The 11,660-nt window shown below is 38.1% G+C and overlaps 1 protein-coding gene across 1 annotated transcript; it reads right to left on the reverse strand.

Annotated features, from left to right (window-relative positions):
* Window positions 1-5,269: 5,269 nt before the first annotated feature.
* Window positions 5,270-8,948, reverse strand: LOC137947906 (serine/threonine-protein kinase 54-like). The gene is made up of 6 exons (XM_068793745.1): window positions 8,227-8,948; window positions 7,395-7,516; window positions 6,980-7,191; window positions 6,688-6,862; window positions 6,040-6,174; window positions 5,270-5,682 (listed from the first exon to the last, which is right to left on the reverse strand). Exons 1-6 carry the CDS (start codon window positions 8,531-8,533, stop codon window positions 5,476-5,478), a joined length of 1,158 nt encoding a protein of 385 aa, XP_068649846.1. The 5' UTR covers window positions 8,534-8,948; the 3' UTR covers window positions 5,270-5,475.
* Window positions 8,949-11,660: the final 2,712 nt, after the last annotated feature.

Raw genomic sequence — 11,660 nt, forward strand, 5'->3', positions numbered from 1 at the left:
GCAACGAGGGTTTTCGATGGACAAGGTTGGAACCATCAATATACCCAAGGAGATCATACTCGATAAAGACAAATTTGAGGCAAGAGAAGCTTGAATTTGGAGAAAGATTTGTAATGAGTTAGAACTGAGAAATATTAAGGATTTTTTCTCTCGCACATGCGAGTGACTTAAGTCACTCGTGTGCGCAATATCCCTTCAGGTCTTCGATTAATCATGCTGATTAATTGAAGCTCAACACAAGCGGAGTGTGACTGGTTGGCTCCCAATCTTTGATGACAACAACGGAGGTGATTGTCTTCGACGACACCGACAGAGATAAACGTCGACGACGACAACAACGACAAAAGTGAAGGTTGATGGCGACGATGGAAATGTTCAAAACTAGAGAAAGGAGCTCGGTGCCGGTGAGAGGTGACGACGACAACATTGTTGAGAATCCAGCGAGGGTTGAGAAGGTTTGGTTTCTTTGGCTGGGGTACGTCGCCAATTGAACGGTTGGCGATTCAATCGAAAATCAGTGCCAGAAATAACGATCGAAATTCAAAATCAATAGGCGGTGGCAATGGGGAAGCTCGAATCGATGGATGGTGATAGTTGTCAGTGAGTTTTGATCGATGTGACGTCTCGCGACAAACCTAGTAGTGGTTTGTGATTGTCTCCTTTCAAAAATGGCAATTGAAGCTTGAAACAATGGCTGAAAAATTGTTGGCAAAGGCCATAAGCAAAGATGGAATGGTGAGTAGGTTTGCTTGTGGTTTCTCGCGCTCTCATTAAGGACAAAGTCATCAATTTTGGGTATGACAAGATTGTAAGTGCGACATGGATCAAAGACATCGCATGAGCAGAGGAGAAAAGGAAGAGGAAGAGATGGCGAGGATGCAATCCATCACTTTCGATAGTTTAACTTGAATTGTTGGAGGTACACGGAAGCTTGGCCGGTGCAAATTTTTGCCAGAGAAGGTGTTGCAGAGAGGGAGTGACGGGTGGAGAGGATTTCAAACAAAAAAAATCTGAAAAAAGAAGATGTAGAGGATTAATCAATATACTCTGATACATAAGAGAGACTAAACAAAACCACATATTTCCATTGATTTTAGTGGTATTTATATATACTTTACGATAGAAAGGATAATCCCTTATAAAAAAACATCAATATGTAATCCAATGAGGTAATTGAATTTGTTTGAACTCGATTCCATGGCTCACTCACCTGTTGAACCGGATGATGCCATATTGGAGGGTGTGGGTGGCGAAGACCTTTCTTCTCCCAGTCAAGTTGACAATTAGAGAATATTTGGTCTTTCAGTTGAGGTGCAACAATACCTCGATCCTCCGCCTTAGTTGAAACGCTGCGCCATTTGATGGAGTTGCTAGTGAATCAGATTCTTTCGGTGTAGAGGAGTATATTGGCAACAACGTAGGTGTCGACGATCCAAGCTACTGAGGCAATTGCTGCAAGACTTGCCTTTGCAAATAATGCAAGTGGAGCTCAAGGTGGGGATTCCGAACTCAAAAGCTTTGTTTGAACAATGAAAGTGTTGAGATTTCTTCTCATATGAAGGAAGATATTATTTCCTTACCTTAAAAATCCCGTAATCCCTGTAATGGTGTAATCACTGTAATCTCTCTCAATCATTCCATGTATGGATTATTACAATTTTTAAATCGGCTATTTAAGCCCGACTATGTGAATACAATATATAACAGAAAATTGAAGCGAACAAAAAGCAGACCAAACCATATCTCGCACCGGACCAAAATTAGAGACCCAAAGTGGGTCAACCCAATGAACCAACCAAATAAAAATCCAGACTCGAACCAGACCAAGACCAAAGAAAAAAAAACAGTTATAGGAAGTGAACCATTCTAGTTATGTGGGTGATCACCGATCTTCTTGCATCATGTTGAATGAATCAAAACCAAAACATATTTGTACTCACTGTGTTGAGGCTGGGCATACACATTCAAAATGCTATGAACTTATTGGATATCGAGAATGGTGGGATCTTGCCAAAGCTCATTGCAAACAGAAGGATGCATCAATTTTAATTGCTACATCTGGTAAGGTTCTTAATACTTCCGCTCCTAGTAGAAATAGTTAATAGAAAATTGATTTTGGTACTACTGGTCATATGATCTTTGACAATCATCATGTTAAAATTATGAAACCATCTAAACAACATATCATATCTACAACAAATTGTACTCCCTCTCACGTTATTGGAGAAGGTTCTATCACCCTCACTGAAAATCTGAGTGTTGATTCTATATTAGTTGTTCCAACCTTCAATCATAATTTATTATCAATGGCTCAAATAACTTGCACTCTACATTGTATTGTGATTTTTTGGCCCAACCGTTGTATTTTTAAGGACATTCGAACTCATAAAATAATTGGTTATGGTACTAGAAGGGGGAAACTCTATTACCTTGATCTGAAGCCAGAGAGTTCTCATCAGTTAGCTCAAGCATTCTCTATGAATAAATCTACAGATTTTGAGATTTGGTTATGGCATAAAAGGTTGGGTCACTCATCCTTTTATTATTTAAAGCAATTATTTCCAAAACTCTTTGCTAGATTATATGTTTCAGATTTTAAGTGTGAAGTATGTGAATTGGCTAAAAGTCATCGTGTTCCATTTCAATTAAGCATGAATAGGAGTCCAGCACCCTTTATGATTATCCACTCTGCTGTATGGGTCCGGCAAATATAGCCTCTCTTAGTGATAAACGGTGGTTTGTTTCCTTTATTGATGATCACACCCGTATGACTTGGATTGGCTTAATGAAATCAAAAAGTGAAGTTAGTTCGATGTTCAAACAATTCACAGAATGATAACCACTCAGTACCATTCTAAAATACAAACTCTTCGCAGTGACAATGGTGGAGAATTTGTTAATCAAGGTTTGAAAGAATATCTAGATGATCATGATATTACTCATCAAACTACTTGTCCGTACACCCCTCAGCAAAATGGGTTTGCAAAGCGAAAAAACCGCCACCTTCTTAAGGTTGTTCGTGCTTCTTTGTTTGAAGCTCATATGTCGGCTAGTTACTAGGGTGAAGCCATCACAACTGCAGCTTATCTTATCAATCGAATACCCTCGAGTGTGTTACAATTTCAGACTCCCTTGAGTGTTCTTCATGAAATTATAAGTTCACCTGCTATGCCGAATTTGCCACCTAGAGGTTTTGGGTGTGTAGCCTTTGTTCATCTCCATAAACCGTTGAAAAATAAACTAGAACCCAAATCTTCAATTCAAGGGGGGGAAACAGAATTAAATTGCAAACTCTTAATCATCATTTAGATATCTTGGATACTACAAGTGGTAAGTATTCAGATTACAGCAGTGAACATCAAAATGATACAAATGAGCATGATTCACAGGATGGAGACAGACAAGACCAAATGGAAGTGATGCATGGTTCACAGGATGCAGACAAACAAGATCAGATGGAAGTGATGCAACCAAAGTCTCAACCAATATCTTCCCCCCTTCATAATGTACCAGTGGATCAATTGTTTTCTAAGTCTGAGTCCATGTCTGAGCCTCAAGTAAGTTTCAAAACTCAACTAAGAGTACTACCTCATCAAACCACAAGAGGAAAACCTAGAGTCAATTATGAACCTCTTATCACCTCTAAATCTTAGTATTTCATACATAATTTTGTGTCTTATCATAGATTGTCAAAGACAAATGAAGTATTTTTGAATCAATTATTTGTTATATCTATTCCTAATAATGTGCATGAAACCTTGAAAGATCTTAAGTGGAAAGAAGCTATGAATGAAGAAATAAAGTACCTCCAAAAGAATTCAACATGGGAAGTGGTTGATCTACATGTGGGAAAGACACCAGTCAGATGTAGGTGCGCATTTACCATTAAATATAAAGCTAATGGCATCCTTGAAAGGTTCAAAGCAAGACACGTTGCCAAAGGATATACTCCAACATACGAGATCGATTATATGGAGACATTTGCACCAGTGGCCAAAATCAATACTGTTCGGATTCAACTATCTCTAGCTGTGAATCTTGACTGGCCCTTATATCAGTTTGATATTAAAAATGCATTTTTACACGGAGATCTCCAAGAAGAAGTATATATGGAATTACCTCCTTGATGTATTATGCAAACCAAATAGTGCAAACAAGTATGTATATTGAGGAAATCCCAATATGGTTTGAAACAGTCCCCAAGGGCATGGTTTGGAAGGTTCACAAATTTTATGAAATTTATCGGATACAAGCAAAGCAACTCAAATCATACTCTCTTCCTGAAATCTAACAAGGAGGCTATCACAACTCTTATTGTGTATGTTAATGATATGATAATAACTGGGAATGATCCAGAAGAAAAGAAGACAGCATAGTCATCTTGCCAGAGAGTTTGAAATAGAAGATCTTGGCTACTTAAAATATTTTCTAGGTATTGAAGTGTCAAGATCAAATGAAGGAATTTTTCTATCTCAACAAAAAATATATTTTAGACTTGTTGAAGGAAACTAAGAATCTAAAACTGAACGAAAATATCTAGTTAATACTCCCATAGAAGAAAATTTAAAATTGGGAACACATTCAGATCAAGTCCCTAATAACAAGAACATTATCAGAGACTAATTGAGATGTTAATGTATCTTGCACATACCAGATCAGATTTAGCTTATATACTAAGTGTAGTTAGTCAATTTATACACTCTCTATGTGAAAAACATATGAATGTTGTCAAGCGTATCCTACACTACTTGAAATCATCTCCAGGGAAAGGCAGTTTATTTAAAAAAAGAGACGACTTGAAAATTGAAGGTTATATTGATGTTGATTGGGCTGGGGTCAATAGAGTATTGACAATCTACATCTGGATACTTTACATTTGTAGGTGAAAATTTAGTCACTTGAAAAAATAAAAAACAAAATATAGTAACTAAATCATCAGTTGGAGCTGAATACAGGAAAATGGCCAAGACAATATGTGAATTATTGGATCAAAAATCTGATGCAAGAAGTACACATTGGGTAAACAAATCCTATGAAATTATACTATGGTGTAATGACTGTAATCTCTCTCAATCATTTCATGTATAGATTATTATAATTTTTAAATCGGTTATTTAAGTCCGACAATGTGAATACAATACTTAACAGAAAATTGAGGTCTTATTCTCAAGTGAAAGTGTGTGGTTCCGATGAACTAGGCACTGGTGACAAAGCTTACCTTCCAGCGGGCAGCAGTCTAACGCTTCTAGAAACGAGCCAACCTCTCCAATGGCCCTTTGACAGGGTCCCCACGTTTCTCATTAGATAATGAACTACAAGCATTTCCCTCTTGTTCTTTCTGCAGCAAAACAACGAGCACCGACTTTACATAGACATTCTTCTGCTCATCACGAGCTACAATGAAATTAAATCCCAGTTTACAAATGATCAAGATCTCCCAATCAGGCGCATCACAAACAAACTAAGAAAGGAAAATCATGGTCCCCTTGAGGTACTGAAACAGAAGCAGCCAGAAGCTTGATCATCAGGTATCATTCCTCCACCTTTGCTTGTGTTGATGGCTTCCAACAGCTTCACAACTTCAGCCATGTCAGGCCGTTTTTCGGGATTGCCATCCCAGCATTTCCTCATTATGTTTGCCAGAGAACTTGGGCAGCAACGGGGAATTTCAGGACGTAAATTCTGCATTGAAAAAAACAGCATAAATATAACGTTTTGAGGTCAAATGCTTCTTCCAAATTCTTAATTAAAATATAGTGACCCTAAAAGTCCCAAATAATCATGATCGGCATACACCGCCATCATAAATCTCATCAACTAGACTCAGTACAAGGACGCACATACAAATTTTCCTGCTAATTAATAATAAAACACCAAAAACAATCACTACCTGTCGTGTGTTGGGTTCTTGAGTTCAACTCTAGTAGCCCACATGAGGGCTTTCTAATGTGAAGTTTTTGTTTCAAAATCTCACAGGGAAATAGAATACTGCATGTGCGTGCAATCAAGATTCAAAAAAAAAAAAAAATCAATGTTTACCTGTTGTACTACACCACATGAAACTTCTGAAATACTTAGATCAGAGTATGGCATCTCACAGCAGTATATTTCCCATAAGCATATACCAAAGCTATATACATCACATCTCCTATTATAAGGCTTGCCATCAAGGACCTGCAAAGATATTCCTCACATTAACTAAAGCACAAATACTTCTCAAAGAAAACAAACCAATAAACTGATGGAGAAAAGAATGTCAAAACGAGTATGATGACACAAACAAGACAGATTCACCACAAAAGGACTCGAGAGCTGCACCTTCCTAAGATAGATGATCTCACACTCCATCCCCAAGAGTCTGAGGCTATCAGTGTTTTTTTACATCTATTGCCACCACTTTTTTTCAAATACATCACCTCATAAGTGGAGTGGTAGGCCTTTCCACAGCAGCAAAAGAACACAAAAAGTGTTACAGCTCTTGATCCTTGGCTCGCTGAGGGTGTTGCTTATTTGAATTCCCCAAGCTCATCTTGTACCAATTTTAGCTATCTTAGCAAACTGATTTGTGTTAAATGTGTTCACCTATCAAAGGATAGGTACAGGTCATGTCCACAAAAAGTCTTGTTATTTCGTCTATAGTACAATTTGTTTCCTGAAATTACTTATGAGTAGCAAATTGGACAGTACCTCAGGAGCCATATAACCAAGGGTCCCAGTCTCCCCAGTCATGTCCTTTGGGTTCTCAGCTTCAACACGAGCAACCCCAAAATCCGCAATTTTGAGAGTCCTATGCGAGTCTAACAACATGTTTTCGGTCTTAACATCTCGGTGGACAATCTTTCTTGAGTGTAGATAGCTCAGTCTGAAAAAAAGGGTAATCAGAAGAAACACGATTACTATTCACGTAAAAAACCTGAATTGCATAGGAAAGACTCACAAGAGCCACTTGAACAATAGTAAGAGGAACACTAGTTCTTACCCCCTTGAGAGATCCAAGGCCAACTGAATTACAGCCTTGTAGGCCAGTTTACGTCTTCTGTTTTTTATCAGATATTGCTTCAGAGTCCCACCAGGAAGGTAATCAACAACAACACAGCATGCCCTGGATGGAATTGAAACATAATCACCATTGTTTGAAGTATTATTAGGAAGGATCTTGAGTTCTGAAGTCCCCATTGATGCCCCAACAAACTGTTTAAAACAAAAGAAAGAAAAGAATTTGGAAATTTAGAACTTTTGCTAGTTTTAGTGGTATATGAAGATGGTGGAGAACCATATAAGCAAACAAAAAAAAAAAACTACAACAACAACAACAAAAGCAGCCTCTTGGCAAAAAAATTACACATAACATGTTTTGAATTTGAAGCACCTCATTTATTTAAAAAATTACTAACCTTGGTAACATTTGAATGGTCAAGCTTGTGCCAAACAGCAACTTCTTGGCGAAAAGATGCCCGGAGAGCGGCAGTTTCAGCATTGATAGCAAAACCATCTTCTCCCCAGTCCAACAGCTTCACTGTTTATGCATAGAGAAATCTCAAACTTATGAGAAAGGGACCATTTTCTGAAAACAACAAAATGATGCTGCCAATTATTCTTTGTATACAATTATATAGCAACCACTTGGAGTCTAGAGCTCATAGTTACACTATGTTGGCACTGTGAGACAGGTAACATCAAGAATAAAAAAATTTGCACGTACAAGCGATTAAATTATGACCTTCAAATCTCACTTAAGACTAAGCAAACGGAACAGACAAAAATTAACTCAATCCACAGCCGTATCTTTGCAAGCCAGTACAACAAATAACACAACCAGCTGGTGCATTTCAATGTAGTTAAGAACAACAATACGGTTCAGAAATGCAAATTTGTTCTAAACAAGACAATAACACATGTTTTACTAAGAATGAAAATCAAACTTCATTCTGAATACCATCTCATAGAGTTTTCCATCAAGCAAACTGCTAATGAATAAAATCATTCGGGATTCCAGGAATGCCTGAATGAAATGAGATACAAGCAAATAAGTCTAGTCATCAAGTACGACTAGTTCAATCATATTGCTTGGTAAATAAAAACAATGATGTATCCTCAATGACTATCCTACCAAACTGCAGTTCAAGAAAGACCTGAGTTGTGATGATATCCATAGAGCAGATGACATAAGCATTCAAGACATTACTTAGCTGTATGAAGCAAGCAAACAGATAAAATATAAGTTACCTGCAACATCTTGGCCATCATAAACACCCCTGTACACTGTACCATAAGTCCCATGGGCTATGACATATCTGATTTCTAGTTTAGACAAATCGATTTCCCATTCTTCCTTGTGCCTCGGCTCCTCTATTATATTTCTCGACCAGATCCTGCTAAGGTGCTTGTCCAATTGGATATCCAAACTTTTCCAATCGATTCGATCTGCTCTGACAAACAACTCTTTATTGCTAAGACTTCTCACCCCCATTACCATGGCATCAGAACCTCCCACATCAGATTTCTTAGTGGTTACTTCACCTCCACCATTCATTTTTTCTTATAATAAATCCTTATCAAAAGGGCAGAAGCCCAATCAAGAGAAAAGAAAAATTATAGAAACTAAACAGGAAGACAGAAAACTGGAATCCCCCTCCAAAGACGGGCGGTGAAGAAACCCCGAAAGGAATAACTCGACAAAAGGATCGCACAGAGCCGAATTCATTGACTACTGTGAGCAACGAGAAATAAAATTAAAAAGGGGTAAGAAACTCTCAATCGCTCGTTCGCTGTACGCATGATAGCATCAACAAAAAGGTGGGTACGTAGGTGCGAGGGAGCTGGTGGAAGAAATTCAAGGAGGCAAAGAGAAGGGAAGCAATCGAGAGGGAAAACGCCCTTAAATATGGCCATGACCGATTCACCAGAAGACGCCCCAAGAAGAAATCAAAGAATGAGAGAAATTTTGTCGCCTGTAGGAGTTTCCTAATTTCTTCGTACGCTCTCATCTTCCCAAAATTTTACTGCTTGAGCAAAAAGTCGGTTAGGCATCTAGATTTAATTATCTTAAAATTAGGGCAATAGCTTCATATGGGGCTATCTAAGTAATTTTCTGTAGGCTATTTCGGTAATTTCAGAACTAGAATAAGGGTTAGCCTTATTTTCCTTTTAGGGGTACGATCGTAAATGTTGATACAGTTGAGTGCCGAAGAGGGACGGAATCTAAGTAGACACGAGCGCCCACAAAAACCGTTGGATTCGTCCCTTGTGGAAAAACAGATTCGTTCATTTAATAAATTTTTATTTGTTTTAATTAAAATTTACTCATTTAATTTATTTAATTATTCGCCTCGGTTGGCTCTCACGGGATTCCGTGGGCAGTTTGCAGTATCCCCAAATTCTCGGGATAAAAAAATGAGATGTCTCGTGAATGACGAGACGGATTTGTCGAGATTATCCGGTTCTACTCACGCTCTCATTGGACGAACCAGCGGCCCACTTTAAGTTAGAATAGTGGTGGGGCCCGTTGACGATCCCTAGGGCCTTTGTTGGACAACGCTGAGGGAAAAGACACGGCATTCGTAAGCAATCGGCGTCGGTGCGTACTTGCCGTACTGGCTAATCCGGACCAAATCGAACCGGTTGGTCCGGTTTAAGAGCATAGTTTTTTTCAGCTTGGGCTGGGTGAACCAAATTAAGGGCATGATTTTTCGACTTGGCAGGTTGTCTTGGACTGGGGTGACCTGATCTCTAGCTCAAGATTAGTGATAGTAAAGGGTATCCCCATTAAAAATAAACTTAAAACTTGAAAATTCAAGAGTAAAGCCTAGGGGGAGTTAATTCCAATACATGCATAGATCAAAAGAAGCCCATATTAAGGAAGTTAAGTCTTTATGTTGTAATGCTTGAAAATTTAGGACTTTATTTCATATGGTTAGAAAATTTTAGAATATGCATACGGATGCGATTCTTTGGCAATAAATACCAACATGAGTCTTTTAATACATATGAACTTCAAGCTAGGGATTTTGTTATCATAAAAAAATGGGAAGATTGTTAGTATAATCATGTTGATCTCCATTATTTTGATAATAACAAAATGGATAGTTTGAAAGTGTGCTACTAACGGTGTTCTCAGTGTATTCTACGTAAACGCCTTCTAGTGTAAATATTGTGAGGTTTATGACAAAAATTTAAGAGAAAATAAGGATCAATCAAGTTGACAAGTCAAGACTCGAAGCAAAAATAAAGCAAAGATTGTTACTACCAATAAGAACTTACAAAATGAAGAAGAACAGAGACTTGAAGACGAGAGTCAAGTCAAGTGGAAATATCTCAAGAACTCTAGCCATATATGATAACAGTCAACAAACTTTCAATCCAAAGGTACACAAGAGTTTTGGAGCTTCAGGATAAATTCTTTTCAAAATCGTGTTCAATCGATCCATATTAATGTTTAAAACCTGCTAGAACACTTTAGGATTATTTTTATCATGCTTAGAAGTCATTTCAAGATACTGACAATTAGGATGATCGATCAATAGTGATTTTTAGAAAGGCGTGAAAATATGTTGAATGAAGCTATCCATCAACAAAATATATTTGTTACACACGATTGGTAGATCATAGTTTTTTGGTGATTAACCAATGTTTGTCAGTTTTTTGCAATTGGCTAAATAGCAACTAGTTTGGTTGAGAATCTTATAAATAGCCTATCAAACGTCTCTTAAAACATTGGTTGAGCATTTACTTAAAAACCAAAAGCATTCAATGGTTGTTTACTTGAAATTCCTATTCAAACCCCATTTTTAAAGAAAAGAATCTGATTTTGCATTTCTTTTCAAATCTTTAAAAAATTCTTTGCATCCTGATATTCTTAAGCTTCATCAATTTCTATCTTGTGCTCAAAAGGATTGAAGACTTAGATCTCACTAGGAGAAGGTTGATCCTCCCACTCAACGTTGGTCTCATGTTGCAGAATTTTTAAATTTCATGGCATATTCTTGCAGAACCAATACACCACCCCTGATCTCATACCCAGTAACAGAAATTAAGGGAAAAAAGAAAAAAAGAAAGACCAGAATATATCTTGGGACGATGATTATACAAGAAGAGTTACAGTTTTATTCACGTAAATCTCAGATAACAAAGATTAAACCAACAGCAGCAGGGTTGCAGGCATCCTTGCAAGCTATTATTTCATCAACCTCTTGCTTTGACTTCTGCCCGCTATATTTTTAGACCTTCCATTCGTGAATCGCCCAACCAGGGAAGCATTTTTACTCGTCTTTGCATCAGCGTTTGGCGCCTGTGCAAAAATTCGAGTAGCAGGAGAATCCGCTTTGTCTGAAGCAATACTGGGACTTGAAAGGAAACCCTCGTAGACTGCTCGGTCGTGTCTTCCGTTCTCACCTGCCCCAACCGAACCCGTAGAACGACCTGATAAAGAAGAGGCGTCACTGGAACTGTACATCCCTTCAAACATCGCTCGGGCTTCGTACCAGCGGTCGCCGTTAATGGAGTCATCGGGGATGCTGTTGCGGAAGTCTTCTCTTGCTTTCTGCTGTTGTGGTACGTTCCCGTTTGCCTCCGAATAACCGGAAATGCCATCGGATTGACGACCCATATTTTCCAAATTCTGGAAGAGACGACTTATGATCGCAAAGATATTGAATCTCGCC

This window comes from Aristolochia californica, unplaced genomic scaffold (genome assembly GCF_029961685.1).
Source record: "Aristolochia californica isolate CCGP_79_NKW_82.1479 unplaced genomic scaffold, dmAriCali1.0.hap1 SCAF_13, whole genome shotgun sequence".
In the NCBI taxonomy this organism is placed as follows: Eukaryota; Viridiplantae; Streptophyta; class Magnoliopsida; order Piperales; family Aristolochiaceae; genus Aristolochia; species Aristolochia californica.